At 40.5% G+C, this 27,085-nt stretch overlaps 1 protein-coding gene across 4 annotated transcripts in view; it reads left to right on the top strand.

Annotated features, from left to right (window-relative positions):
• brsk2a (BR serine/threonine kinase 2a) overlaps window positions 1-25,608 on the top strand; it is a 271,523-nt gene extending 245,915 nt beyond the window's left edge. For 3 of the 4 annotated variants that reach the window (XM_041796353.1, XM_041796354.1, XM_041796356.1), the window contains 7 exons: window positions 2,606-2,666; window positions 6,498-6,705; window positions 8,775-8,823; window positions 9,848-9,971; window positions 11,639-11,819; window positions 17,151-17,240; window positions 24,491-25,608. In XM_041796353.1, coding sequence (XP_041652287.1) covers window positions 2,606-2,666; window positions 6,498-6,705; window positions 8,775-8,823; window positions 9,848-9,971; window positions 11,639-11,819; window positions 17,151-17,240; window positions 24,491-24,663 — 886 coding nt within the window. In that variant the 3' untranslated portion in view covers window positions 24,664-25,608. The remainder of the gene's footprint in view (window positions 1-2,605; window positions 2,667-6,497; window positions 6,706-8,774; window positions 8,824-9,847; window positions 9,972-11,638; window positions 11,820-17,150; window positions 17,241-24,490) is intronic. The other variant, XM_041796355.1, reaches the window with a different exon arrangement.
• The last annotated feature ends 1,477 nt before the right edge of the window (window positions 25,609-27,085 follow it).

Genomic DNA, 27,085 nt, shown 5'->3' on the forward strand with positions numbered 1-27,085 from the left:
GTGTGCTTTACACCACTCCACCCGAAGCCCAGCATTGGACTTGGCAATGTGAGACTTACATGCACCTGCTCAGCCATGGAATCGCATTATCCCATCCCATGAAGCTTCCGCCACACAGTTTTTATGCTTACATTAATGCCAGTAGAAGTCCAGAACTCTCAGCAGAGTGTTGGCCACTTTTTGCACAATGCACCTTAGCAGACTTTGACTATGCTCTGTGATTTTACGTGGCCTTGATGCTGTTGCTCCTAAACGCTTCCACTTTCTAATGATATCACAGTTGGATATCCAGCAGGGATAAAATGTCTCGAACCAATGTTATCCAAAGGAAGCATCCATAACAGTACCACACAAGTCACTGAGCTCTTCAGAACAACCCATTTAGTATCACAAATGCTTGCAAATGGAGATGCAAATGGCTAGATTTTAAACACCTGTGGAAACAGGTGGAGTTGACACACCTGAATTCAACAGTTAACAAGTGTGGCCTGGTACTTTGTCCATACAGTTTACTCCAATCATTTAAAAGTTGAGAGTTCTGGATATATTTGCAGATCAAAGTCTTGAGTTTCTCCAGACCAGTGAAGCATTAGGGGAGGATGGCATTTCTAATATGGCAACTACCTCCTCAGGACCTAAAATGTGACTACATACATGTTTTCAGCAGTCTATGATGACATCTCCACTCTCTTTCCCACATTTCCTTTAGGTAACCTATTAAATTAAATGATACTACTCCATATGAAAACTTTAAAACTGTGTTCTATTGATAACCCCTTATATTCAGTTTTCATTTTATGGAAAATTATTAGCACTAAAAGCAAAATTCCTTAAGTCTTAATTATTAAGTAAACCGAAACATAGACAAATAAAACTTATCAAATGTGTATCCAGATACTGTTTGTGCTTATGGAGAACTGACCCTTCATAACGAGCAAGCTGAGCTGACTCCATCTCCCTTCATATTGATTTAAAAGCATTTGTTCTTTTATGATAGATGATGAATGATTGCATTAGTTGTGTATGCTGCACACTGTAAATAAAACATTTGTCAACTGTTATTTACAGCCCCTGTAAAGCAAGGGTGGACTTTGACAGCCCATTACTGTACAACACAACCATCTGTAACATTAGCTTTATAGACCTGCTAGCCCAACACTAACAGATGCAGAGTGCTTCTAACAATCTGCTTATAATGGCCCGAGGATGCTGAGTTTGGACCACGTTTAGATGAAGTGCAATCGACTGTGGGCACGTCTCAGTGGACTGCAGGACTTCATTGTAAATGATAGCAGCAGTCTGGTCAGCTGATCGCTGAAACGAGAACTCAAAGCCAATGTGGTCTCAACATCGCCTACTCATGTGAGTGCAATAAATACACCGACAAGAGGGGCAGTGAGAGTGTTACAGAAATAGCTGGAGTGTGGGTGTTTCTATATTTTTTCTCTCTCTCTACTGTGGTGGCTGTTTCTCTTCTGTTCTCTGTGAGTGTCTCAGGAGAACTTAAATAAGTGCTTCTACCTCTAAAGATTGATGCAAATAGAAATTAATTCAGGCCTTTGTTATGACAGCACCAGTATCATGTGTATGTCTATTGGCTGTAATTGTGTACAGTTTTGTGTCCATGTAAGGGTGCCTGTGTGGTCCAGTGGTACTTCTCCAGCTTCAGGAATGAGCATCCTTCATTCTTCCATCACTCCTTCTGTTACTCTTTAACTCCCTTTTTCCATCACAATCCTCCATGAGGTCTTTCTCTTTAACCAAACAGGTCTAAAAAAATCAGCACTTGTAGTTTTTTATGTTGTCATTGTTTCAAAGTGAGACAAAAGATCTGCTGGCTCAATAACTAGTTGCAAATGCATTGAAGTAGCAGAGATGGAGAGGGAAAGAGACGGGGGGAAAGGAGGTGTTTTGTTGGATTGAATGACAAAAAGGAGCAGTATTGTGACAGTGAGCAGCTGGTGTTTCCGACTGTTGACAGGCCCCGTTTTTGTGCGCTTGTTTGTGTTTGTGTACATGTGTGCGTACGTGCTTGATGGAGACAGATTGTCCTGTGATTGTTCATTTCAGAGCGGGCGCTGCTCATAGGGGTTATTGACGGCATCTGTAGGGGAAAGAAGAAAAACATGACAAATGGCACTCAACCAAATGTCCCACTTCATTTCCCCCTTTAAGAGATTTCCAAATGAGATGATCCAAAGGCCCTAAAAGTTAGCGCGTTTGCTTTTTTAGCAGAGTGGAAAGCTCATTTCAGAGCTTTCCACTCTGCTAAAATGTATGAATTATAACCTATAGATTTGCAGGGAAGTAGCAGTCATGATGACATTTTGAAACCAAAGTCAGAGCCTGATTGTTTTGAGACTAATTGCAGTGAGTGAGCTTCCTCTGGTGAAGTTAGTGCTTTAACCCTCTTTGTGTTATTATTTGCAGTAGGTTTAGTAGCATGCTGTGCTTTGTATGATGGCTACATACGCAGTAGAGCTTTCTTACTGTGTGCAACATGTAACCTCCATGCCCTCAACTCCACCTGTGTTCACTAGAACATGTTTACAGCTACACATGTTGATCCCACAAATGATCTCTTCCCTCCGTGTCTGTGCCATAGGTCGCGGTCTATCAGCGGAGCCTCCTCCGGCCTTTCCACCAGCCCCCTCAGCAGCCCACGGGTAAGTCAAGACCCACACTCACACACACATAAAACACGTTTTTTCACCCAGTTCTAAGGTATTTTCTTGTTGAGCTTCAGGGATAAAAACTAACTGACTGCAGATGATCCGGACTTAATACAGTTTAAATCCACTGGAGAAAATAGACTCACTGCAACTACCATGTAGAACCTTCTGACCTTTAAAGAAGCACTCAGTGAAAACAATACCTCTGCTTCTCTCTGCACATGAAATACTATCCAAAAATGTCATATTTTAATGATGTGTGATGTACAACCATTTCCAAAAACCGTTGGGACATCGTGTCGAAGGTAAAAAAAAAAAAATTGCAAAATTTTTAATTGAAAGTAGCACAAATGTGCAGAGGAATGTCTTTCTTTTGTGCAAGTTATAGCCCATTTTAATTTTAATAGCAGTGTGAGTTTCAAAAAAGTTGGACAGGGTCATGCTTAAACTTGTACTTTTAATACCACACTGTAAGCTTCTGGAAACTGAGGAGACTAATTTCTGTAAATCTGAAGCAGGAATGTTTTTTCCAGTCTTTATAGATGTATGATTTCAGCTGTTCAATGTCTCAGCGTTTCCTTTGTTGTGTTTCATGTTTCATAGTTTACCAAACCACATATTGCTTATATTCTAAATAAGGTGTCAAAAATATTTCTGTTTTAAGAAAAGCAAAATATGTATTAGATTATAAATCAATGAGGATTTTGTATTGTTCGCTAATTATGCCATATTTGAGTTATTGTAGTGAAATTTGGGGAAACACCTATATTAGCAGCACAAAGCCATTGTTTTTGTTCCAGAAAAGAGCCATAAGAATAATGTACAATTTTGATTTCAGGGAACACACAAATGAGACACACAAAGTCATTCTACACCATTGTATAGTTTTTGATGTGAGCCAATATGTGCTATATGTTTTATAAATGCATCAAAACTTCCTTTTTCACACTTTATTGCTTATCAAGCCTACCTTCTGTGTGGTCATTAGCTGGTTGTTTGAGCTGATGGCTGATGCAAGCTTGGCTAATGTTAATACCAGACCCATTTTGTTCTTGACCTGGAAGCCTGGAAGGGGCAGCTTCACCTCCTTCACATGGGGCCTTAAGTAGCTGTCTTTTCAGGAACAATTCATTTTTTATCATCCAAGCATACATGACTGTAGCTGTCCTACCATCCAGTGGCTAGTAGGGCCTTGCATGAGGGGGCTAGTGTTACAGGGTGGAGCTCCCATTGTGGCCTTAATATGCATTGTAGAAATAAATGCCACATTAAATACTGAGGGGAAGCCAAGTCTTGACTTGATTAAGGTTCTTGAAGACATTGCGTCTCTTCTCCATAAGGTGTCTTCAGTTCTAAAGTGACAGGGGCCAAATTGGAATTTATAGCCTGAGAGTCATTAAGAGCTGAGTCACCTTGGTCACCTTGATAATCCAAGGCTGCATTGTATGTAGGGGATAAAAAGCATCTTAGTTCGCCACCTCTGTTCAAGGAGAGACGCTGCTGTCCTCAAAGGAATGTCCTGTATCCTTCGGATGTAAGTGAACAGCCGAGTCCTGACCAGATAAGTTGGCTCCACTGTGTTGTGCCACGCGTTTGTGTAAGGGCTATTTCATTTCCCCAATTTAAAAGTCCTTGCATTCCTCAGTGCACTCTAAGGCACTCTGAGGAATGTGAAATGCCTTCAAGAACCTCACTCAAGTCCAGTTGCCCTTTTGACAAAGATTTTATTAACCATGACCTGGATAGATGAGAACCAGTATAGACACTGTAGGGAAGAAATTCAGATGCTCATTTGGAAACCCTATAAAAATCTCCCAAGACCCATCTGAGGATCGAGACCCTGCGGTCTTTGTTAACACAGTGTCACAACTATTTGAGAATGCAGTGGTGTTGGTTTTTATTTCTTGATTATTTTAAAGAAGTATTGACTCGCGTTGTATACTCTATGTCCTCTCTCAGACCAGACTTTACTTGGGTCATCACTAGAGAACGGTTGGTAGTCCTCATGATTTGCTAATCAATTGGTCTAAATTGCTTCAATCCCAAGGCCAAAAACTTTGACTAATCACAAAAAACTAGTGTCACAGAGATGTTGAAAATGCAATTGACATTTCTTAACTTAAGAAATAATCTGTGTTAATGTCTTCTTAAACTACAGCAGCTAGCACTGTTGGTATATTATAAGTAATTTCCATAATGTGCTAGTATCAAACTAATGTATTCATCCCAGCCCATCTTTGAGGTACTTTTCCCCCGTGGAGAGTAATACTCCAGCCACCACTGGTCATCACTGTTCAGTCTCTCGTACTAATGAACATACACAAGAGGACCTGACAGCACAGCAAACTTTCTCCTTTTCCCAAAGCCTCCTCAATCTCTCTTCGTCTTTTCTGCTTATTATCCTTCTCCTTCTCTGTTTTCTGTGGCCTGAGCTCTGTGGAAATCCAGCTCAGCGAATGCTTCAAAAAATCCTACTCTTCTTGCTCAGAGCTGAGGAGCTTGTAGTCAAACTTTTTCCAGCTGACTAACCTGAGAAGACTCGAGATTAGCTGGGGATCCTAAGACGAGCTCCTCCGCAGCTGCACAGGTTCTTTCAGGCTGATCTGAAAGGGAAATTGATTTCCCCAGACCTACCCAAAGCTGGGATTGTGCTCTCAGCGAGGGGCTCCATGTGGGGTTGTTTTCTTGGATTTGTGTCTTGTAAAAGGGGAGGCGTGTGAGGGGAAATGGTTCACCATTGGAGGCGGCAATTTCACCATTACGAAATGAAACAGATCAATACACCTATCTGGAAACAGGATGCCCACCTTGGTGTTGTTCCCCCTATGACTGAAACAGCCTAAACTGTCCTCAAAGCTGGCCGAATGTCTCTCACACCTGTCTTTGTCTACCTGCATGTTTCATTCTTTAGTTTTTTTCCTTTTTTAAATTGTTTGCATGTATTGTTGTTTCTATTTTTGTTTTGTTTTCTTTGCATGACTCACTGAATGGTCTAACTGCATGTTTCTTTTCTTTTCTGTCTTTCTTCTTTTTGCCTCCATCTCTCCTGCATATGTACACGCCTCACCTGCCTCTCTGTTCTTTGTCTGCCTCCACTTCTGGCTGTGTGCTTGTTTGATCTGCTGCACTTTTTTCCTGCTTTTTCTACGCGTTTGTGTACCGGCTTGGGTCCCCATGTGTTTTTCTTTGTTGTCCTCTCCTCCTCCACCTGCTCTGGCTCCTGGCTGTGTTTTTCTACGTGTCCTCTACCATCAGCCTGTCAGAAAGTTCTGTGTGCCGCCTCAGTCCCCAGACTTGCCACAATCTCCTAACACGAGTCCCTGCCCGTCCCCTGAGCCAGTCCCCAACCGCACAGGCCCCCGTATATCCACCCCTAACTCTCTCGCTCCAAACAGTGAGCCCTTGCCGGCAGCGCTCAACAAAACGCAGACGCTCCCTGCCAAGCCCAAAGTCGCCCCCAAGCCTCTGCAAGCCACACGGTCCAACCCGCTCCCCGAAACATCCCCAGATGCAGCATCTGCAGCCAAATCAGAAACCTTCAATCCCTGCCAGCCGCCATCACAGCCACCCTCTGCCTCTGTGCCCCCTACACCAACTTCTCCTCCTTCCCCATCTTCCCCCTTCCCTCCTTCGTCTAATCCTAGCTCTCCAATCCCAAACAGTCCCCAGGTACGGCGCTCTCAATTTGCTGCCAACCCTCAACTCTCTGTGCCCTTCAGCCCCGTGGTGCCACTGTCGCCCATCCGGCTGCACCACTTTCACCCTGTGGCGCCGGTGCCTTCTTCTCTCACTGACCACCCACCCAAATCTATCCCCCTTATACAGGTCACCCCTCATCCTTCCCCTCGAGGCAGCCCCCTCCCTACTCCAAAGGGCACCCCGGTGCACACTCCCAAGGACAGCCCATCCGGGACCCCTACTCCAACGCCGCCACCCAGCCCGTCCATTGGAGGCTTGCCTTGGAGGACACGCCTCAACTCCATCAAAAACAGCTTCCTGGGCTCGCCTCGCTTCCACCGCAGGAAACTCCAAGGTACATATCTCTGCCGTCGGGCCATAACCTCTTATCTCCGAAATCACCAGTTTTCAGGAAATGAAAAGAAGCTATGTATTTTTCACATAATTTAACATTGAATGAACAAAGTCAACAGTATGCTTGTCTGTATCAGCAGTTTCCTGTATGTGTAATTAGATTTTTGATATTTCACAGAAATCACAGATTGGGTATATGAGCTTTTGGTGTCATTGATTTCAATGACTGAGTCTAGTCAGTATGTGCATTAAATTACATTACATTTTCTTCAGCTAACAGGTTATGGAGGTTATTGTTATCACATGTGCCCTCGTTCTGTCCTGTTGATCAGTCCACTGGTCCAAAATGTTGTTAGAAAATATTTATCCCTGTGATTAGAGCATTTAACACCACATAGTTAGACAGCTTAAACCCACAATATGTAAAATTCCACCACTAGGGAGCTCTCAATCAAAACACAATATGATGAGTTGCTGCTCAGCTCGGCCCATCTTCATGGTTTATTATTAATTTAATCTTTTGCATTGAGTACTCTGTCCATAAACATTGGCACTGCATATGTGCATTTACTAAACAGTAAACTCAACTGATGTTCTGATTTTGCTTATAAATTCCATATTACAAAGGAGAAAAGCTGTTAGTAGAGCCCCTCCGTGTTTGCGATGCTAATTGCAAGGGATGAATTGAAGCACAAACCCAGAAGACCCCTTCTAACAGCCTTTCTCCCTGGCTAGGAGAAATTAAATAATTAAACCAAAATGCCGGCTTATTATTTAGTTATCACATGTTATGGATGTTTTTAATGAGCAGAGTCCCGAATTTAAAATAAGATGTTATCCAGGGAGGTTAGCACACTGAGAGGCCGGCCTGGTCCCTACTCAACATGGAATACATCATATTCCCTCTCCTTATGGTGAATGGAAAACAACTTTCAGGTGTATTACTGCCATCTTCTAGAATGGAGTTTGGGTCTCAACTTAGAAATGTCTAGATGGGGAGTGGGGGCTGCCTGCAGACCATACATCTCTGACAGCCAAAACTTTGGAAAAAAAGTTGGTTTAACTCTTATTCTTTAGAGTTAGAGTAAGGGCTAAGGTCAATACCAAAAGCATCAATACCAAAAGTTAAAAGTTAAAAACCTGACCTGCAAAACCTCTGTTTTGTTTCATAAAGCCAAGTAAAGAGTCTGCCAGGAAAAAGCTTATTCTCCAAGAAAACATTCTAAGCTGGCAAGCATAGCTTACATAGCTCCGTTAGCCGTGTAAGCTATGTAGATAATGTAGCTAAGACAGCTATGTAGCCAACATAGCTAAAGCTAAACTCACAAAGTGGCTACATAAGCTTTGTAGCTAACATAGCTACATTAGCTTTCGCTATGTTTGATAAGGCTCACGTTGCTAAAGCTAACTCAGCTACATTAGCTTATGTTAAGTTGAAATTTGTTCCCATTTTAAAGTTTGTACTCAAAAATTATGGCTCTTCCGTTTAGAAATAGACTACATCTCAGGTGAAATCTGTAAGAGTGGCCTTCAAATATGCGCAGCCAGACTGTTTTGTAGTGGGGCATTTCCAGCTAGCATTTCTACAGCTACTGGTGCTATGGGGGGACTTGTGAACTCACAACCGATTGGAAAAAATAGGCATGGTGGTACAATTTGAAACATTAAGAATTTCTCTGGTTTTAAGGCTCAGTACTGTATCCTACTGGTCTGAGTTCACAAGCAGTCAAAGCCAATTTACTTACGCAGGCAAAGTCAGACATCATCTCCTCTGTTTGGTACTGTCAGACCACAGTGTACTTGAGGTGGAGCTGAGACGTATTGCCAACAGCTTTTGGGGCAAATGGGGTCACAGGGACACTTTTTTTGGGTTTGATTTATATAAAACCCACTGGCTGATGTGAAGGGGGAACAATAGCACTGATTTATGAAAAGAAAATTGAAATCTTGATAAATGGAGATATGAGGTTATGGTCTGACGCCTGCGATATATTACATTAAACTGTGTTTTTTTTCTTTATTTAATAGTTTATTTTTCTCTGAGCCCGTTCTCTCTCCCTGCTTCCACAGTTCCCACACAAGAGGAGATGTCCAGCCTCACACCAGAGTCTTCCCCAGAGTGAGTACATGCTGAACTTTTTGAAGCCTCCACTCCTGTCATAACTATGCATAACTTGTCAGCCCTTCAGTCACTGGCTCCAGCTCGCTCTCCTCTTGATAACTTGATGTTTTGGAAAGTATTTCACCCATGAATGTTTGATTTTTTTTGCCTGCCGAGTTCCCTGTAATGACCTCAGGACTGGTCGGTATAGCAGGAGGCAGTGGGTTTGTTATGAGGGGAGGAAGGTAGCCCGTGTGATGTTGCAGTGCTCCCAGGGGCCTGATAACTGAACGTTGGCCTAGATATGCCTGTTTAGTTGGCTGGCTGTCTGGCTTGGCCATCTCCATCTGGCTGAGAAGAACATTCTGGCTGGAAGGATTTGGAGAACTGGCTGAAAAGGACCTTACACACTCTCAGACACCAGCTGTAACAAGCTCCTTACTGCTAAACAATGGGCAGCTGAATGTCCCTGTGGAAGTTGTAACATTATTTAAGCCTTCATGTGAGTACTACATACTTAAGGGGAAAGTGTTTCTTTTTGCCAAAGTTTAAGTCGTCCAACTCAATCAGTGTTTTCAAGAGTCTCATGAATTATTAATATGCCTGAAAACAGTGGTCCATATGGCTTATTAGTGGGTGCAGGTACACCTGAGCTGAGGCCAGCAGTGAATTCATCCACCTCTGCCCCTCCTGGACCTACAGTTCTGTTCACAGAGAGGCTCAATTATCTCACTCCCTCTCTCTATTCCTCTATCTCGCTCACTCAAACTGTTACTAACATTCATGCATTTACTCATACCCAGGTGAAATGTCAGAAACTTTCCTCCGCTGCACAGTTTTAGCTCATTCCCCTCCAGGTATCTGTTTGCTCCCATCCATTTCCCCAGGGCTGCAGAGAGAAGAGAAAACTCACCTGCTTTCAATTTTCAGGATGGATGGATAGATGGATGGAGAGAAAATAGGATGGATGGAAGTAAAGTTTGGCGAAAAGGGAGGAAGGCAATAAATATAACCAACTTTTCCTCCTCTATTCCCCCCACAGACTTGCCAAAAAATCCTGGTTTGGTAACTTCATCAACCTGGAAAAAGAGGAGCAGATCTTCATCGTCATCAGAGACAAGCCTCTCAGCTCCATCAAGGCCGACATCGTTCAAGCCTTTCTCTCGGTAATAATAATTTCTACTTTTCCCTGCCTCCCTGACCCTCTATCCCCTCTTCTCTAGTTATTGTCTATATAGCACATATAAAAAGTATACACCCCCTTGGATGTTTGACCCTTTTATTGGTTTTATAAATCAACCATGATCAATATAATTGGGCTTTTTGACAGAAAACAAAACAAAAAAAATCTTCATCAAATTTCTATGAGGTAATGCCAATTAAACAAAAACAGGGAAAGGTGGTGATCACCTAAGTGCAGTGAAGTTGTCTCAAGTAATTGTAGCAGACACCTGTTTCTGGAAGGTCCAGTCACTGGTTAATTAGTATTCCTGGCTACCATTACACTATGAAGATAAAAGAACATCCAAACAACTCAGAGAAAAGGTTACTGAAAAGTATAAGTCAGGGAATAGATAACAAAAGACTTCAAGGTACTGAACATCCCTTGAAGTTCAGTTACATCCATCATCAAGAAATGGAAGGATTATGACTCGTGTAAACCTGCCTAAATCAGTTGGTCCTCACAAACTGAGTGACTGTGCAAGAAGGAGACTTGTCGGGAGGGGGGTTAATTGCTTTTTATAGGCACTGTATCTGCACGTTTGTACAGCTGCATTACCTGTAATATCTGCTGTCTGATGCAAGCAGTTGGTTTTCTTAGAGCAGCTGTGATTGGCTAAGCAACAAAGCGGCCTCTTGCTGAGCGTTTGCTAACATGCATCTGATTTATGTAGCAATTCAGCAAACTGCTTGTGTTCAGCGCTTCTATTTTCCCTCTGACTGCAGACTCAGTTGAGGTCAATGGAAAATCAACAGAGAGCATTGATCATTAGCATATAGATGCTTTGCCCCCAAAACCGTGTACGGAGCATGTGTGCACATCTCTGTGTGTATATTAAGATGTGTACAGAGAGAAATTGAGAAATAGCGTAGATTGTATCTCTGTGTGTGCTGTGTTTATAATAGTGTGGTTGTACAAATACATGCAAGACCAGGGGGCAGAATTAGGCTTTCCCAGTGAGCCTGTGTGAGCAAACACTGAGCTGTGGTAGTTGATATTCAGAGTACATAATTGAGCAGAGCCCATCCTCACCCCGGTTAGATTTAACAAAGTCTTTGTAAATGCAAACTCTGCTGGTACAGGTCAATGTTAAATCTGTTTCCCCTTCCATGCAGGTAGCTATTTTCTCCTCTGGGTTATGCTAGATGCTATCCCAGACAGAAGATTGGCACCTGATTCAGTGGAATTATACCTCTCAGCACACTCACATTAATGGGATGTCAAAGCCTCTCCAGCACTATGGGCAAAACGTGACTGTTTCCCAGCTCACCTGTTCACCGGGCATACAAATTCATTTTAAGGAGGGAGAGTGCGGTGTTGTTGGATGACTCAAGATTACATTAGCTTAAGTCTCCCTGGCATGCACGGCTACTCCCCGGGGCATTAATCTCCTTAGAGCCTCAACTGTGGCTCACTAGTATGTGGAGGGTATTTTAATGAGGGTCTATTCAGCTCGTCGTATGCAAGGTGTGGGAGAAAATTAAACTCCACTGCTCCCTATATTTAATCCTATTACTCGCCTCTTTATATTGACTAGTTTTATTCCTATCTATGTCTCTTTGTCCATTTTTTTCTCTTTACTCACTCCTCTTCATTATTTTGGACTCACAGATCCCCAGCCTGAGCCACAGTGTGATCTCTCAGACCAGTTTCCGAGCAGAGTACAAGTCCACAGCAGGCCCCACAGTCTTCCAGAAACCAGTCAAATTCCAGGTGGATATCACCTACACGGAGAGCACAGCTGCCACCAAGGAGAACGGCATCTACTCTGTCACATTCACCCTGCTCTCAGGTCAGATATTGGCAATGTATTCCTTTTGTATACATGCTCATTGTACATGCATCAGCCTAGAAACACAATGCATATTAAATATTCACTACTTTGTCTTTAATAATCAAATCAACTTTCATCTATAGTATTCAGTTAAATATGTTGGACCAGCCAGTTCCTTCCCCTGCCACCCAAGACTTAGGAGCCTTATTTGATTGACCAAGTCTCATGATGACTATCCCATTTTACTGAAAAAACTAAAACCAATGGTACAACAAAAAAAAAAATCAAATAAAATGAACCACTTTTGCAAGGGAAAACTAAACTAACAAACCAGCAGGAAAAACTTATTGAAACTAAACTGTAATTGAAAACAAAAAGCAAAGTAAAGATATGATACAATACACTTTATAAAACTTCAATTCTAATGAAAAATCAAAAACTATTATGGCCATGGTTTAGGCTTGGACTAGTGCTTGTAAGGTGCTTTTCTAGTTGTTCAACTTCAAAAGAAACACTTTTCACATGTCACACTTACCCATCCAGACAATATTGGCGGAGGATGTTATGTAAAATGGCCCTCAAATCTTATTTCTAATACATTTACATTATATGACGGCCATTGGAGCAGTGTATCTTGCCCAAGGACACAGCAACATGTGGCTGCAGTAGCTGGGGAATAAAGCCCTGACCTTCTAGTTGAGAGATGACCAACTCTGACTACCATTCAACAAAATGTAAAAGAAAAAAGCCTACCCAGCCCTTTTTTCATAGTCCACCTACTGTACTACTACAGACCTACTGTCTGAAAACAAGAAATATGATGGTCTGTTCAGAACCTGCACTTGTTATTACCTCACAATTAGTCATTATGTATAACACCTACCTCTCAGCTGGTATCTCCACCCATTGATCTCCACTCACAACCATGAAAGAAAACTCTTGTTGGCACACCACAAGGAAGAGAGGAGAGGGTTAAGAATGGCCTGTGATTTTTATAAAGAGACATACACCAAAATAGACTGTTCAGAGAAAGTCTGTTTAGTGCAGGGTCAAAAACCTCCTGAGTGCTAGATTCTTATTATCTTTTGACAAACCATGGCATCAATTTTTCATTTAGACCACAGGGGAATGTGTGTAAAGCTGTGATATGATCCCATTAAGAATGACTTTTTTGTACACAGTGCATCAATTGCATTGTAAAGAATATGCTATAAAGAAATCATGTTAAATAACAATCAAAGAAAGGCACTAAAAGGCTGAAATGAATTGATAAATGCACCTTTAAGTTATGTTGGTTGAAGGGATTTTTTGCTTGTTAGTGATATTACATTACCTTGACCTTTTCTCTCAAATAGCGAGAAAATGCAATATTTCTCAAATGAATATATTTGTTTGGACTTTTCTCCCAGAGCATTGCTTACTGATATTCATGGTTCTGTATGGCTTTAATACATGTAGGCCTGTACAGAAGGCTAACAACGTACAACTCGCCACACAATGGCAGATTGTGTTTTTTTGAAAGTAATGTGTGTGGTATTTCTTTGTCATTCATAATCTTCTATGATAACAACATCTTTAGATTATGTATTGTCCCATAGAATAGGAAATACTTCTTTAAATATTGTTCAGAAACTTGACCAAACTCAAAGTGCTACCATGATGTCCATGGACCTTTAAAAAGTGGCACACCTCATGCTTTGGGATTGTTGTCTCTCCCTAATTGGTCACTCGACCTGGCATTCCTAAGGCATGAGCTCTGTTATTGGGCCCTTGTAGTAAGTCTCAGGACTTTAATAATCCTCTGATTTACATGCACAAAACCCTTGAAAATACCTTGAAGCTTTCATGTGTGAGCACAAAACTCAAATCTTACACTGTGAGATCTCAACCTTGGATGATGTTCCTTCATCTTCCCATACAATATCATCTCTTTTACCTTATGCCTTGCCTCATGACCCCCTCCCATTCAATGGGGAAAGTATCCCACTGTAAGGGACAACTCAGGAAGATTTCAGGAGCAGCCTGTCCTGGATTCAGAGAACAGAGCTACATATACGTTAGAATCACTGCTCTACCATCTCATCAGGCTCACAGATGTGGAAACTTAAACTCACCAGTCACTCTGAAAAGCGTGGAAAGGCATCTCTCCCATGTGAAGCAACATGCAATTCACTACAAAACTGATCAAATTAAACTGTGTTCGTATCCAACATTACAGAAGTGTTGCTTCCAGAGGTGGGTGTTTTCAAACTCACTGCCAAAAAGAATGGATGCCTAAGGATTTTCAAACTTCTTACAATCCTCACTGCTTGATAAGATTTTCCCCCAGAACCTCCCTGAGCGTAACCAGATGAGGTCTGCGTGTGCAAGATTATATACTCTAAAATCATGCAAGCATGCTTAGTCTTGCAGAAACACATGCTTTCTGTCTTTCACTCTCTCTGCCTTATACACATACTGATTCACACTTACATTTAAGTTGAGGGCGCTTTTGAGATGGATAGGGTTGTACTTGTGGCTGTCTGGAGCCTGATATCTCTTCTATGTCACTGACTATATATACTGGAAATAATCCTCAGAAACTGTTAAACTAAGGAGGCTTATGAAAAAAATGGCAGCACATATAGATGAATATGAAAGTAATATACATAAATAATTTTTGAGACTTCTTTTGCATTATTTTTTTAAATCAAGATCAGACCTGATAATGAATATCAAATATTAATTAATCTATGTGAATTAAACCCTTTGACTGCCAATTAAACTGCAAAACATGGATTTCTGGAATGTAACAAAATGAACAAAAAAAGAAAGATGCTTTATATATTATATACAAAATTGTATTTCCTTTAAGGGGATTATCACAGCCTTGAATATGTTAATAATGAGCGAGAAAATTTATTTTTAGTTGTTATTTTTTCCAAATTGTATGTATGGCCACTGTGTTCATGGCCAAAAATTGACAACATAAATAGAAATTTTAAAAACTATACATCATTTTTTCCCAGCTTTTTTGCATTCATCTTTTAATCAAGATCAGCCATGATCATAAATATCAAATATTGATTCATTTTAAGAAATTTAACTCTTTCAATGCCAGTTTTAGTGCAAAACCCCTGTAATTTTTTTTTTATTCTAATCATCAAATGGAGCGTATAAAATTGGGGTGTGCTGATTCCCGGCATCCAACTTCAGATTGGAATGCAGCAGAGTCTTCAAATGATGAATCAGTTCAATTTTGTTTTTGTTTTTTTGTTTTTTGTTTTTTTGAAAATATGTACATATTTATGAACTTTTTATGGCACCAGTTTCGAACCAGCACACCCAAGAAGTCTTCTTAGAGGGGTGAAGGACAATTGGAGCAATGGTGTGACATGCAAATCGACACAGACACGCCTTGGAATTACGCTTAGTAGTAGGATGTAAAACACAAATGTAAAAAAATATATTTTTCTAAAACACTACATGCAAATATGATTTCATTTAAGGGGATTATCACAGCCTAAAATCTGTTATAATGAGTATCAGCTTTGATTTTTATGCATATTATGTTTTTCAATTTAGGTTTTTAAAAAATGTGTCTCTAAAATCCCCCATAAGAATGCCCCTGAAAAACGCATGCCATTTCCCCTCATGCCATGGCCAAATAGCTGACATTTGGTGACAAACAGGAAAAAACTGCAAATGTGAGGCAATCACCCCAGAGGGGCGCAGATAGGCTAGTGGTTAAGTCACTCCCCATGAATGTGGGTGGCCCAGTTCAAGTGTGGCCTGTGGCTTCTTATATTTATATATCTAAATATATATACAGTGCTTAACAAATTTATTAGACTACCACCCAAAGTAAGGTTTATGCCACAGCTGCCCTAAATTAACAGCACTGGTAATTACCACAATCATTTTTTATGTTTCCGCAATGGTTAATAAACCAATATGCAGAAGCTCTTTAACCCAGATGTTATTTTTAATACTGAAATATAATTATTATTGTTACCCATGAATTTTCAAATTTACTGATTTACAAAAAAAAATGAAAAATTAGTAAAGCACATTATTATTTCTTGATTACTATGTCAAATTATAGTTATTTAATTGCATTCCTGAACAGAAAAATGAGTTTTAGTGGTTGAATGTTATGCTTGATTCATTTCTGACTTCTCAGAGAAGCCCAGGGAGCCGGCTCAAATTTGGGTTTTAAAAAGGTGAATACAGTTTGAAATTCCTCATTCCTGTTCAAAATGGTAAAACGTGGAGAGCTCACTGAAAATGAAGGAGTCCGCATTAAAGTACTTCATGATGCTGTATGGTCTCTGAGACAAATATGACAGGTGGTCTAATAAATTTGTTATATATATATATATATATATATATCTATATATATATATATATATATACATATATATATATATATAGATATATATATATAGATATATAGATATATAGATAGATAGATAGATATCTATATATATGTCTAGATATATATATCTAGTGTTTTAATTTCACATTTTCAATTTTGCATCTCATAACTAGGATTCAAACTTTGGGTTTTTAATTTTAATTTCATACTTTGAGAATTTAAACTCATAATTTAGCCTCTTATATAATATTTTGAACTTTTAGATTCATAATTTTACATTTTAAGTCATATTTTGACCTTTTTAACTAATTATTTTGCATTTCATCTCATATTTACAACTGCTAACTTTGACTTCATAATCCCGTGGTTTGACCTTTTAGACACTCAATTTGAAATTTTGAATCATACATTGACTTAATTTCATGATTTTGACTTTTTTTCTAATATATCTGCCATTTAAAAACATAATTTTTCAGTTTCAATTTCATGTTTTGACCTTTATGGACTATTAAATTTACTTTTGTCAGATTTTGAGCCTTTAAACTACTTAACTTTTTATTTCTTTTTTATTTCAAAATCATTTAGTATAATTTTTTTTTTTTTTTCAAATGAGGTTATGCTTCAAAAGGTGACCCTGTAAGGCCCTCAGGTCAGACTTGAATCCAGAATCCAGCCCCTGCAGTGGTTGAGTTTGACACCCCTGGTATTGACACTTGAAGTTAAGTTTTGCCATGATCTTGGTTAAAATATGTCTCAGAGCAGATAAAGCCTTGAGATCTTTTGCGCCCCCTCAGGATCCCAGACCCAGGTTGGGAACCAGTACACTATAGGATATGGCTTAATTGGAGCAGAGGGTAGAGCTATTCTAGCCTTATTTTATCATCTTATGCTCATCACATTTACTTTTTCTTCATGCTTTCTATACTTTCTGCCGTCTGAATTTTGTTGCAGTTATTCATTTAAGTACTTCTTCCCTTTGTGCATGTGTTTAGGACCCAGTCGGCGCTTCAAGCGAGTAGTGGAGACGATTCAGAGCCAGTTGTTAAGCACACACGACCAGCCCGGGGTCCAGCAGCTGTCTGGTGAGTAGGAATTCCCTTTTTATACAAGAAATAATTCAGAATCTTCTCCCAAACTCTCCACCCTTACCCCCACCCCAGTGCCTCATCTACCCATTCCACCCCTTTGGCGAGCCCCTCTCACTGCTGAGGCTAAGCTAAAACCTGCACTCCTCTCCTCCTCACGCTTGAAATTCCCTGAGCCACTCTAAGCTTCTGGAAACAGCTTTTTCTTTTTGCATGCCCGCGCCTCGCTGCCGTTAAACTGCTGGGAGTTGCTCTCGAGCAGCGACTGCGGGTCAGATGTTGCCTCGCTGCCCTGGCAGTGGAGATTAGAGCAGAGGTAGGGGTAAGGTGATTTGCATTCTGCTACTTCTGCTTCCAAGAATGATTGTAGGAGCTTGTCACCATGGCAACACCACTGCACCTCAACACACTCCCACAATGCACTGCTCTGCAAAGCCACACCACACCTGACAAGCACTCTCTTGCTCTCACTATGGGTGCTCATACGATAGGACCCCCGCCCCCTGTTCTCTCAATCCAGCACCCTCTGAAGGCACCAAGCAGATACAGAAACCTCAGACAGACATCGCCATCAGCATCCAGCTGCTTCACCTGCCAACTTTCCCACATTAAACCCCCTCACTCCTCTCAAAGATGATCAGGTTGATGCAGCCATCGGATCTGTATGTTTCTCCCCAGCGCGGCTTCTTCTTCTTCAGTTAAAGCCTGGTCTGGATGATCACGTTAAAACAGAAATAGGGTTCCATCTCCTCCTCTTGTGCTCTCAGCATGTCCTTCTTGTGAATCACTTCTCTGTTTGTGTGCGTCTCAGTCGTTATTCTCTTGACAGCAGCTCCACCTTCTGGTCGAATCTGGGAACACCACAAGCCTCAAATCAGCTTCATGTCATTCATGTTTTTACTCAAAGTGTCTGTTTGTTTACACCTTTTTATGAATTTGTGAGGTCTGATGCAGGTTACTGAACTGATATAAAAGCATCAGCAAGCTTGGTACTTTTTTCTGATCTATAGGTCACTACAGAGCAGACTCCTTTATGTAATGCTACCTCGACTGACATTCAGACTTAAATAGCAAGCATCTACGCTCTTGTGATATTTGATAGTCTGTTACTACACTGTTTAAATAACTAACAGGCAGGAGAATGATAGGTATATTAGAATAAATAGCTGTAGGTTTGTTAAATCATTTCTTTCTAAAGCACATTTGGACCAACATCCACTGATCAGTGTGATTTACAGATTAAAGAATATCAAAACAGAAAACAGAAAATTGAAAATGCTTACACTAGAAGAAGATCAAGATCTAGAGAAACTGTGTAAGACCCCAGTGATTTCCATTTTTTTCTCCTTGGAGCCCCTCTACTTGTATGTAAAAAGCTAAGCCCTTAAGGACCCACATTAAAAAATGCATGCATCGCTGTCAGAAGTAAAGATAAATTTAATTCATTTCTTTATAATTACATTGCAGAGATGGCTGCTTAGTATAGCCTGATATTTCTGAGTGATAAACACATCTAACACTTTCATTTACAGACCTTTGAAAAAATGTACTATAACTGGTCCTCTTTATTTTAGTTCATGTTTGCAAATCTCAGTCATTATTTGTAAGGCGCCAGCTCATAACAAATGCAATCTGAAGACATCTGTGTAAGAATTTTTTAGTTACAGGTGCTTCTTATCAAGGAACCAGATGGTTCCTGTAGCCTACAGCTGTCTGTATTTCCACAGGGCTCTAGATTAGAGGTTCTCAACTGGCTGGGCCTAAGGCCCCACCACCACCTTACAAGGAAACCCTGAAATGTTCAACCACTGAAATGTATTTAATGAAATAATGCATAGTTTTAAACGTAAATGGAACAAAAAGATGGGGCAAAAGGAAAAAGCACACCATTCCAGAAAGACATATTTGTACACAATATATTTTATTCAATTTTTCCCAAGACAGCATGGAAATATGACAATTTATTTAGGAATTTCCTAATTAAATTAGGAAAAACAACTTTGTTATCAGGAAAAGAAGATAAATAAGTTGTAATATTGACAAAAGACTGAAATGTACTTGTCAACTCAAGAAAACCTTTAAAAGGTGTTAAGATGTTTTGTATATCCTTTATATGTATTATAAACTTTTTGCCTTTTTATTTTTTCTTGCCACTCACCAGATACAACTTGTGTGGCCCACTTTTTGCAGCCAGTTAAGAACCACTGGTCTAGAGTACTGGGAAGATAATGCAAATCAGGCAACCTGATGCAGCCAGGTTTCAGAGAACATAGTTAACCAATGTAATTTAAGCAATCAGATCTAATAACAATGATTGAGATACAGTCTTTTCAGATTTTTCTTAGGGTGCACTAAAGTTGAAGGTTTAATGTTTATGTAGGTCTGAGAATCTCTCATACAAATCATTTGAGTAGGACAGGACTTTTCTAAAAAAATGTCTGGAAGTTATTGGACAAACATTCTGTCTGTTTCATTAATAATGGACCCATCAGAGCAACGAGACAAAGAGGTAGCAGGCATGCACAGCTCTGGTTGTAATCTTAACTTGACAAGTAGATGCTGCAATCGTATATGAATGGTGGAGTTTGTTGGTGGATAAAACTCATGCTGAGGTCAGTCAGGAGAAGTGCAAAAACACTTTTTTTTTTTTTTTTGCCAAAGAGAAGCTTCCAGTGTTGCTCTTTGCTCTTATTCTAATAAAGAAATATGACCCAGTTCTGCTAAAACTTCTGCTAAACTATAGCTACATCCAAGCTAATCGCTATACTGGTGGCAGCCATTGGTTTATAGTGGCGGTCTGTGCAAGTAAACCCTACCCATTACTATCCCAAACTCATGACGAAGCAGGTCAGGAGAAGAGGGAAAACATTTTTTCAGTGTTCCTCTTTGCTCTTCATTTAATAAAGGTCCAATTCTGATAAAACTGTGACTATAAAGCTACATCCGAGCTAAAGACTATACAGGCGGCAGCAATTACATCTAACCGTACAACTATTGTTTCATTCTGACGATAGGTCTGGTCTGTTTTCTGACCCGGCACGATACATTTCAGATTGAAGCTTTGCAAGATGGATTTGCCTGATAGCAGACATGGAACCTGGTGAATTGGTCTGCTTTTTAAGGTTAGATTTTTAGTCATTCAGGTTATCCAAAGCTTGATCTAAATGGGCTATCTACACGCGGTAAAGACATTTCTTCGCTCTGAGAGACTTCAGCTCCAAAATTGACTGAGGCCAGAGAGAAATGCTTGCCAACCATTTGATGATCTGGCTTCAGGAGTCAATGATTGTTGAAACTTTCAGCACTTCAGCCCCACCACCATAGTTCATGGGCCTTTGGAAATTGCAACCCCCCTGAGCAGGAACTCTTCAAGAGGTAGATTTTCTATCCTGCAACGACTTAAGTGCCTGCAGGTTCTTGCAGTCAAAAAGTACGGAGTTCCTCATAAGGTCCCTAGTTCTTGGGAAAAGTTTCTGCAGTCAAAAAGCACCTTTTGACATCCTCCGACTTCAGAAGAGCTTTTGTCACTAAGTATTTACTGAGAGATGACTGGTCAGGGTGACATGAGAGGTTTTGATAGGGTGTAGGGAATCAAGAGGTCAGATAGGTAAGAACGAGCCAATCGACTGAGTGATTTATATGCAAGTAGTATGACTTTGAAATTAATTCTAAATCTCACAGGAAACTGATAGAGGAATGCAGTACATGGGAGATTACCCATTCTTTGTTGTACCAGTCGGAAATTTTACAAGACATCAGGTGAAATCTGACTCACGCACTACATGTGACAGCTATAAACACAAGTGACAATGATATTGAGTTTCTTTAATGGCATAAAAAATAAACAAAGGCTTATCGTTGACTCTGGCAGTTTCTTAAACTTAAGGGATCAGAGCTTCCTGGTTGAGAACTGTCAGATTCAGGAGGTCCAAACAGTCTCACTTCAGTTTCAGGACCGTTATTATACATACAAAACTACACTGCTTTAGTAAAACCACTGCTGTGGGTTTTTCTAGCAGCAGAAGTGGCATTATGAGAGTGCATTTCTTTTTTATTCGATCAGCTTAAAGCTTCAATGATATCTTCGCAGACCTTCATTATTATAAAATGTAAATAATTATGCTCTGCTCTTTAGCTGCTATCAGAGCTGAGTATCAAAGTCAGTACCAGCTCTCTTTAACCAAGGTCAGACTTAATTAATTCCCCGTCTTTACACTATCAGAGTCTCTCACAGTGTAATATGAATCTATAAAGAGGTCAATCTGTGCTTAGCAGTAAATAAACGCATTGTTCAACTTTGTTTCCTCCTCTTCCCTCTTTCCTTTAACCTCCTAACACACCTTTAGAGCTACCTGACCACAGGGCTTTTTAAAGAAGCCAATAGCTGTAATTAAGAACAGAAATGGCTTTGCATACCAATGTGTGTCAGACAAAAGGCTTCATCAGGTCCTGGTCATTATGTCCCTTAATCAGAGCTAACAGCAGAGTACCTGAGAGCCGGCTTAGGGAGACAATAGAGGAGAGGAACAATGAAAGAAGTGTGGAGGAAGGCAGTCTACAGAGGACAAGCATTCATTCAGAGTGAGAGTCTGTCTCATTGAACAGCTGACATCATTAACTTTTATGAGTTTAATGTCTGTTTGGAGAATGTGCACATTTGGATGGAGTTCAGAGACTAAATGCGGAGTATTTCCACACATGAGAAAGTAGAGGAGAAAACGAGGGAGATGCTGGCTGCAGAAATGTTCCAGCTGGATAATGGAGTGGGCAGAAACAGACCGTGATTTAGAGACAGACACAACAACAACCAGTTTTAGTCATTCATGATTAGATCAAGTTTGCCCAGATCACCAGACTACAGCATCCTGTGTGCACATTTTTAGTTTTCTTTATTCAGAGGAGTCTTTGGAACATTTTACCGACAACAGCATACAGGGTCTACAATGAATGTCTGCATCCAATGAAGCTATATTTGTAACCTCCTTATTCCTTATTTTCATCATTGTTCATGTTTTTGTCCAATAACAATATATATTCTAAAAAAATAGATATGTATTTACAGTAATACACACCTTGTAAGACAGTTCAATGAAGGGTGCAGCCAGTGTCCAGTGATAGTTTCCTACCAGCAGAGGTGGATCCAGAAGTATTTGATATCTGGGGCTGAGCCCAAACTCAGGAGGGTCCAGGGGTATGTTTCCTATGAAGGTTTTGCTCATCAGACAGACATATGCACTATTTTCCAGCAATCTTTCGTACAGGTTAAGAGTTGAAACACCAGCAGAAGTATACATCTTTGGACAAAAATGTTGCAGTCCCACCTTAAAAAAAAGCATCCTTTATTTCCAGCATCACTTATTTTAAATGCACTTGTTTTTTTAAAGCCCATCATTCTAAAACTGTAGTATTAAAGATCAATAATTTCACTTCTCCTGCCTATAGAAGAGTAAAAACTGTCTGAGATCCATGCATCAATTTTTTACACCACTCATACCGGTTCAGGGTCATAGGTGGCTGAGCCTATCCCAGCTGTCATTGGGCAAGAGGCAGAGTACACCCTGGACTGGTCACCAGTCAATCGCAGGGCTGACATACAGAGACATACAACTAGACATGCTCACATTCACACCTACGGCTACTTCAGAGTGACCAATTAACCTAAAGAGCATGTCTTTGGTGGTGGGAGGAAGCGGGAGTATCTGGAGAGAACACACACAGAAAGGCCCTGACCGGGAAGCAATCCAGGAACCCTCTCACTGTGAGGCAGCATTGTTAACTTCTGCACCACCATACAGCCCCTGACTGATATTTCTTTTATAGATTTGCATGACATGGAATTCATGGAAGGGTATGAATTTAGTGTAAATATTTACAATTGGCACCATTTGTTTTTAAAAAGAGCATAAAAGCTAAATGTGAACTATTGGATTTAGATATATTTTCAAAAATAGAGAAAATGTTAATCTCTAACGTGATGCTAGAACTATCTTTCATATTGCATGATACTATTTGTTTTAATCATAATACTAAGCCGAAAGAAAACTTTCACCAGCTTTAAAGATTCAGATTATGCTCACCAAGAAATATTAATATGCAAAAAAAATAAATAAATAAATAAAAGAAATAGGAGGAGGAATAAGGATTTTTTTCAGACATACCACCCAAAAAACCTCCTGCATATAGCAGCTTAACTCTGTCAGTGTCAGTCTGTATAGTGCCCTTTCCTTCTTTGACAAGTGTGTGTAAGCGAGGTCCATACTAATGTCTCTTAGGTGTTGTGTGTATGCACCAACACCTTAAAGAGATATGACTCTTTATTTACTCCCTTCATGTTTGGTGTTTTTATGACTCCACCTACCTTTAGTGGGACACCTGAGAGTAAGTTTAGATGTTCCATGAATCTTGCAGAATAAATAACAGCAGATACATCGGGGTAGGTCTAGGTAATACTTTCTGTTGTATTATTTATGAAGAAAGAGCCGACATTGATTCACCATGATAGCAAGAAAGTAAGAAATATTTAGCAGTTTGGATGGCAAGACAAAACTTACGTCACTTCCCACCCCTCAGTCGCTCAACCACAGAGGTCTATGAACCTCTCTGAACCAGACTCATGTTGAACAGCCATCCACCAAAGCTATGTGCTCAGACTGCAGTCTACTTTACTGGTTAGATCTGCCTCATTGTAGAGCTTCCAACATACAGACAGCAACCATAATTTACACTTTTGGTGGGCAAGTTGCTCTTCAGTGCCACAATGCCATCTCCAGTACTTCAGGAATAATTTTAACTTTGTCTTAAGGCTTTGAGTTTCTTTTTTGTCGTCTCTTCATCTTCTCTGTAGCTCAGAACTTATTTTTGTCATCCTGATCTTTAATTGTACAAAAGCTTTAATCATTGAGCCCAACAGTTTACATTGAGTACAGCTTTAAGAAAAGAGCTATTCGTGCATTCCCATTGGTTGTGCTGTGACATGTGCATGTTATATGGGAACTACAGTCATAACGTCACCAGGCTTCTCTGGCAGTCCTCTTCCTCGCTGTCTGCCTCTCCTCTTCCTCTGTGCCTCCGCCTGCTCTGTCTTACCCGTGTTAGTGGCGTCTCTCTCCTGTGTACCCTCATTGTTCATTAGTGTATTTGTTCTCTTTCTCCCCTTTCCCCCCTCTCTTGTCCTCTCCTCTTCCCGTCCTTGTACCTAGGCAGCCCATTGAGTAACTTCTTTGACGTAATAAAACAACTTTTTTCAGACGAGAAGAATGGACAGGTGCCCTACCCCTCTGGCACGCCCACCAAGCGCTGCCCCTCGCCCATGCACGTCCGGAGGCACGAGCCTGAAAATAATGACACCAAATGCCCCGCGGCGGGCCGAGACAAAGCCAGGTTGTCGCTGGCATCTGTGGGGACACAAGAGGAGTCTTAAAAAACAATTCCAGTATCTCTATGAGGAACAGAGAGTATCTCAGCTGGATATACAGAATCACTCATGGACACTTTTTTAAATTAATTTATTTAGATAGAAATATATGAGAGATATTTTGCAAAAAGCATACTGCACATCTATTATAAACCTCACCATCATCTCCCCCTCCCCTCTCTACCCTAAACATCTGCTCACCTGTGTTGTTTCTGCTAACCTGTGTGATGACCTGATTGTTTCTGATACCAGGAATCATCCAGAAAACCTATTAAGCCCCTCCTCCTGCTCCCCGCTCCGTCAACCCTCCTTCAACCACCTCCACCCCCTTGAGCACGCCGAAAGAGAGACGGACATTTGTTGGCGGAGGACTGCTTTTAGAGGTGCGCTGAGAGGGTGGGGGTTACCATGGAAACAGACCCTTCATGCAGACTTCTGCCTTCATCTCCCCCTGAGCCCCTTTTTTTTCCACCTCTGGCAGCCATCAGTAGAAGTAGATGAAAATACCTTTAGCATCCACCCTCCCTCCCTCCTCATCTGAGAAACATGTGCACAAGTAATACACAAATGACACACAAGACCCTCCTCTCCAGCCTCTTTCCCCCTCCTCGGGGAGCGTTCACAATTTGGAAAAAAAAAAAAAAAATGCAATTTTACTAAACACACAAACACAAACATGCATACATGCACAGGTCCAGTATGCACTGAAAACTCTGGGATGTATCAACACAAAAAGAAGACACATTCGCTGGAGGAGAGAAGGGGGAGGATTTTTCGTGGAAACGCCCAAAAACAGCCGACGCGGATGCTTGCTGGATTGTATTTCTTTGCTTTTTAATGTACTTTCTTTGTGAAAAACTGGGTTTAAAATACTGACTTTATTAGACTTGACTCTATTGCTGCAACATGGACTGGAATTGTGATTTCAGAGAGGAGCCGGGTGAGAGCAGAACTGGGGAAAGTGGGATGGGGGAGATAATATGATAGTATGGGGTTGGGGGGAGGGCTGCGGGTGGGTATGTGGGTATTTAAAATGAATGATCTATTCTGTTGTACAGACTGATATCATTTCTTATGTAAAAAATGAAATGTCTAGTTGTGACACTATGTTTAGATACCACAGGGTCAGGTTGGTAAACCTGTGCCTGCCACATTATTGTTCTTTTAAATTCTTCAGTGTATTTTTGTTACATGATCATTTCTGTCTCTGTTTTAACGACCTAATAATGATCCAAACATTCCTGTTTGTGTAATCTGCAGCACTTTGTCTTTTTTTTTCCATCTATACCTCTCTCTTAGACTCTCATACCAGCAGTAGGAGTAGAGGAACAAAAAAATGATGACATGATAAATGCAACTGTGGATATTTTTGTATTTCTGCCCTTATTTATTCATGTTTGTTCATCTCACTGTTGGATTTCCTAATTTATTATAACTTGGCTATTTATATGAACAAAGCTGTTAGGTCAGTTGAATGTTATTTATTACCCTCTTGTGTGTTCGTAAATGGGGCAACATCTGAAGAAAAAAATAACTTTTTTCTTTTTTGCTCTGAATTTATCAGAATTATGTGAACATGGACAAGTCACAGATTCCCTTTTCTTTAAAGATGAAAAGAGAACTTGTGGGAACCCTTGGAAAAAATGATTTACCAGTAATTTAAGAATGTAGACTTAGCCTCTTTTTGGAGAGGGAATATGCTCTTCTATTGATATTTGTCAGTTTCATATTATTGTGCTTGTAGGCCAGGCGTGAGGAGAAGGACGCCACAGATTCCTGATCTTCTCTTTGTAAATAGACAGACGAAACCGTGGGGGTTGATTGTCTTCTCAACCATGCTGGGGATTCCTGCTCTATGCTTTTAGCTTGTATTGCTGTGTGCATGTCAAACATGAGCTTTTCTTTGCATGGCTTTAGTGTTCATGTTCCATGCCAAACTCTCTCCTTCTCTCAGCCCTCATCGATCCTCTCACTCTCTACAAAAACTACCTTTTAAAACTCTCCTCCTTACTTTTCTCTGCATTTATTTCCAGCCTTCTTATGATTTTTTTTTTTAATTGTTCCCCACGCTTTTCTCCCCCCCTCATCCCTCTCCTCCTCGTATCTTGTGCACAAAGTTTTTTGAATGATGCTTCCTTTACTCTGTACCTCTCTCTGAAAGGCTCGGAGATCTGGGCTCTCTCTCTCCACCTGTTTGGGTGGAAAAGAGGCACAGTGAGGGGATACCAGTACACAAACACAAAGCAATACCCTTTTGTTTAACCTCCTTTCTGTTTTCTACAATGGGAAGCTAGCAGCACCAAGGACATGAGATCATTCTGAGGCCCAGAGCGGGTCTTTTTTTGACAGAGCAGGAACAAACTGACTGATGTAATCCCCATATCAAATAACTGTGAGCATCTTCAGTGCTGAAACAAATAAACTCATT

This window comes from Cheilinus undulatus, linkage group 9 (assembly GCF_018320785.1).
Source record: "Cheilinus undulatus linkage group 9, ASM1832078v1, whole genome shotgun sequence".
In the NCBI taxonomy this organism is placed as follows: Eukaryota; Metazoa; Chordata; class Actinopteri; order Labriformes; family Labridae; genus Cheilinus; species Cheilinus undulatus.